Source organism: Mytilus edulis, chromosome 5 (genome assembly GCF_963676685.1).
Source record: "Mytilus edulis chromosome 5, xbMytEdul2.2, whole genome shotgun sequence".
NCBI lineage: Eukaryota > Metazoa > Mollusca > Bivalvia > Mytilida > Mytilidae > Mytilus > Mytilus edulis.
In genome coordinates this window covers 87,847,995-87,852,329 of record NC_092348.1, presented here as the reverse complement: position 1 = coordinate 87,852,329, position 4,335 = coordinate 87,847,995, and the positions used below count along the sequence as shown (strand labels likewise).

General features: G+C 34.3%; 1 protein-coding gene across 1 annotated transcript; it reads left to right on the top strand.

Annotated features, from left to right (window-relative positions):
- Positions 1–424: 424 nt before the first annotated feature.
- LOC139524718 (uncharacterized) lies at positions 425–4,082 on the top strand. The gene is made up of 3 exons (XM_071319745.1): positions 425–1,075; positions 2,666–2,821; positions 3,325–4,082. The coding sequence occupies exons 1-3, from the start codon at positions 535–537 to the stop codon at positions 3,672–3,674; spliced, it is 1,047 nt and encodes a 348-aa protein (XP_071175846.1). The 5' UTR covers positions 425–534; the 3' UTR covers positions 3,675–4,082.
- Positions 4,083–4,335: the final 253 nt, after the last annotated feature.

Here is a 4,335-nt window from a genome sequence, read left to right as displayed (position 1 = left end):
CATGCCAGCTCCAGACTTCATTTACACTGATTGAAAGATTGTGTCTTCATCATATGAATATCAGGCACAATCCCTCCCGTTAGAGTTGCAGTCTTTATAAAAAAAAATAGAACGGACGAAAACGCCATATCCCCTTTCCCTCTTCTATCCAACATTGTTGAGCTAGATGATTTGTATTTTATTCATATCAGTATATAAATCTATCGATATATTTTTAATCTAAAGACGAATACTGATACTGACTTTACTATTACGACCAGTGACGTTGTTAACATTAACATATATGTTTCTGTAACGTCCCCCTCTGTGCTCTACATTTTACATGATACATGGTAATCTCCCATGAAATCAGATTGTGACCTTGTTTCTTGTTTTGCCTGAGTTGGTATCAATAATCTTTAAAGGTATACATAATTCTACCTATTGATCATATGACTATGTTTTCATACCTATGTTTAGATTTACCTGCTTCCTGATTGGCTATATAAACACAGGTAATAGCTCTCCGGGTAATCCATAATAAGGAAAGACAAAATGGAGTTGGGAAGGAAGCTAAAGTTATGTGTGGCTATTTCTGTTTTAGCGTTGATATTTAAAATCATCGCCACCGCTAGTCCAGGATGGATGGTGGTCCACACAAATGTTTACTTCGATTCAATGAACGATATCAAACCTGAAGATGATGGTCTACGTGTAGATGAAACTGAGTTGATGAAACCACGAAAAGAAAGAGTTACCATTTCCTTCGGATTGTGGTACTACAAAGTATGTAAATGTGGTAAAGGCGAGGACGACCACGACAGTAGCGAAGAAAAGGACAGCAGCGAAGAAGTGCCAATTGAAAAGGACGAGGCAATGGATACAGAAGACGGAGAAAGCAAAAGACACCATCACCATCACAAAAAACATCACCACGGGCACCATAGATGTTACCATAGAGGTTATCACTGTGACAAAAAGAGGGACGATCACGATAGCCAAGAGAAGGATGACGACATGAAGGAGTTAAACGATGATGTCTATATGATACCCGGAGAATTTAAACCGGCCGCTGAGTTTATCAAGGGGTCTGTTGGTAAGAATAAATCTTTATCATTTTTAGCAGAATAACACTCATTTTGTTATTTTAAAAGTAACCGAATATATAGACTTATCAGAGACATATAAACACATATATGTAAACAATGTCTCTGGGCTTTATGTCGCTATAACGAGATTTTGGCAGATTCTGTTGTTAAGTCTGTAAACGAATAGATACATATACATATTTCAATTTATTCATTCTTGGAAGAAACCAATGCAGACGCACATGAGATTTAAATTTCAGATTCATCTACAGTATGATCCAACAATTTAAACTATTTAATTTCAAGATCGTGACAGAATTTGAAAAGAATATTTAAAAGTCTGTTAACAATACCATTCATGTGTATAGAGTGTTTTAAAAACTTCTAGACAATGAACTCTAAGGTTATGGTCGGGTGATTTTTATATAACATTACATTCAGACAGTTTGGTATATATATAAGCATTGAAATATATTGTCACAGGTAAAATACAGAAGAATATATTTCGAACTTGTATTTGATTAGGCTTACACTTCAATTGTAAATATAATTTAGACCATAATCTATTTTTAAAAAATCAGAAAAATATGAATTAATCCGTAATTTAGTATCACATGTTTACAAACAAAGGCATAAGAAGACAACATTTCAAGACTTGTTTTGTAATAACAGTAAATTAACTCATTAGGATTGAAATTTTGTTCGTCAGATGGACATTTCGTTTAGAGAGACTCATCGGTGACGCTCGAATCAAAATTTTTTAAAAGGCAAACAATTTACGAAGTTGAAAGACCTATAGATTTCGAGTTTTGCCAAATACAGCTAACATTAATCAAGCTACAAACGCTCGAAACATTCAAGTTGACAAGACATCAACTATACCTTACTTTTTGTATGTCTTTAATTATTCCGTCAAGAGAGGGATAAAAAGGAAGTATTTCCCCTTTTTGTGAGATTGGTGTGCTATTCGTATATTCCGCCGTGATATATCATTTTTGTGCTGATGCGGCGTACAAGGAACAATCAATCATGGCATATATTAATAATTCTATTGTCGATTATTTATTTACTTTACCTCTAAAAGAATATATCTTTAAAACTTTAATGAAGCTATATTTAAGTTTTGAATAAACACGAAATAGTAAAATGGTAAAAATAAGGAATTATTTAATTTTAGAATTTTGATTTATAGTGTACTTGTGATCAAGATTTTATCCTTTTAGTGCGCATCATGTGCATCTTATAGGACCTATTTCGTACCAAGGTTTCTATGTTTTCATCACAAGCGCTCTATGTTTTCATCACAGGCACTTGTCTCAGAAAAAAATTCCTATGTACCTTAATGTTATATTAAGGTACTATTATAAAGAGGGGGGGGGTCTGAGACAATTGACTGTGGCTTTCATTCAAAGTTAAATAACCGTTTACTTAATCAGAGATTGTCCATAAAAGTAAGGGATTGTCCATTTACGTAACAAGATACGAAGGAGTTTGTGAACATGTTGTATATTTTTAGACTACTAAGTTAACGTTTACCTTAATATAACAACACCATTTCTTAGCCCTTCCTTTAATATTAAAACTTTTGTTTTCCACAGATGTAGCCCGACATGCCCGACATGAGTTAGCATGGTATGCTGGTGCTGGTCTGGTTTTTGGACTGGTCGGATTTATTGGAGCTGTCTTTTATGCACGAGGAGGAGGAATGGGAAAACATCCGGGAAGACTGGCATGTTCTACACAAATCCTTTCTGGTATGTATGACCATGAAGATACAATGTTAGTTTGTGTTCATCTTTTTTTTGTATCACAACCATTTACTCTTATAACACGTGTGATATGGCTTTCATAAACACAACACGTGTTTCCCGAATAACCTGCGTCAGGTTTAAGTAAATTTACTATACAATTCATAGGGTGGGACTTACAGAAATTCAAATCGCCCGTATGAAAAGTGCATCATCCACAACACAACCAGACGGTATAAGGTCTTTGACAATAAGAAAGTGTCTATACTGTTGTCCAATGTATGTGAGACTATAAATCGTCTTGAATCTTAAAGAAAACAGCTTGTTAAAAAAATAAACAGAAATTATCAAAGAAGTGCCATCAAGTCCAACACACAATTCTTTCCATAACAGGAATCTAAAAAGTGCTCTTCTCTTTTGATACATTAAAAGAAAGTTGTTTTCATTATGGTCAGTTATCCCTGCACGTTCTATGTTAGAAATCTTTTAACCACTTACATATTTTTCAGCCTTTTTCTTCTGGATGGTCATCATTAGAGTAGCTGCATACTACATGATGATTAAGAAGATGCACCATTATGGAGGTGACGAAGGCATGTTAGGTCTTGGCATGACAAAAGACCTTGATCTTGGATGTCCATGGTGCCCATGGGTAGCCGCTGTAGGAGCAATCGCAATGGCTCTGGCGTCATTGTTCCATATGATGTTAATCTCCCGTGACAGGAGTAACCAACGATCGGAGTATTCATTCCACAACGATAAGATCCCAATCATTGCTCCACGTGGATATGACGAGCTGGTATTCCCACCAATGTACGATGAAGCAGGACCACTACCAGAAAAGAAAGTTATTCCTTAATTTGGTAGAACTTGTGAATTCTGTTTTCATCTTTAAAAATCTCCTGGCATAGCACGCAAACTAAATTTATTGTATAACCAGTTTTCGGAAATTAACCTTGTGTTGATGTCTTTCTCTTTGATATAAGAATATTTTACTATTTTCTGTTTTTGTCTTTTGTATTCTTTGTATTGTGTTGTTTTGTATTGTATGATTTTTGTGTAAGATTTTATTTTACGTATTAACTTACCTGATTCAATGTTGTTGCTTATTTTATTTCTACGGAAATCTGTTTATACTCGGATATGGAACAAAGCTGGTCTGTTTGTTATTATGAAGACTAACTGGATTAGTCGGAATTTATGAAAGTCGTTAAAAATATTTTGTACCTTTTCTCAATAAATGTGTAATAAAAATTGTAAAAAAAAATAACAGTTATTTCCGGTAACGTCGCCATCAACTATGTGTTTGTGGTCAGTTTAAGCGGGAGAATCATGGTGATATGTTAATAATTTAAAGTGTGCAGGTATACATTTACATTTGCACAGCTCGTTTTCATGAATATTATTTGGTCCCAACTTCAGACTTCACTGAAACTTTTGCATTGTTTAAATGTTCAGTTTCTGTTAAGTAAATTCATAAATCGATTGAGAGAAAACAAATCTGGGTTACAAACTAAATC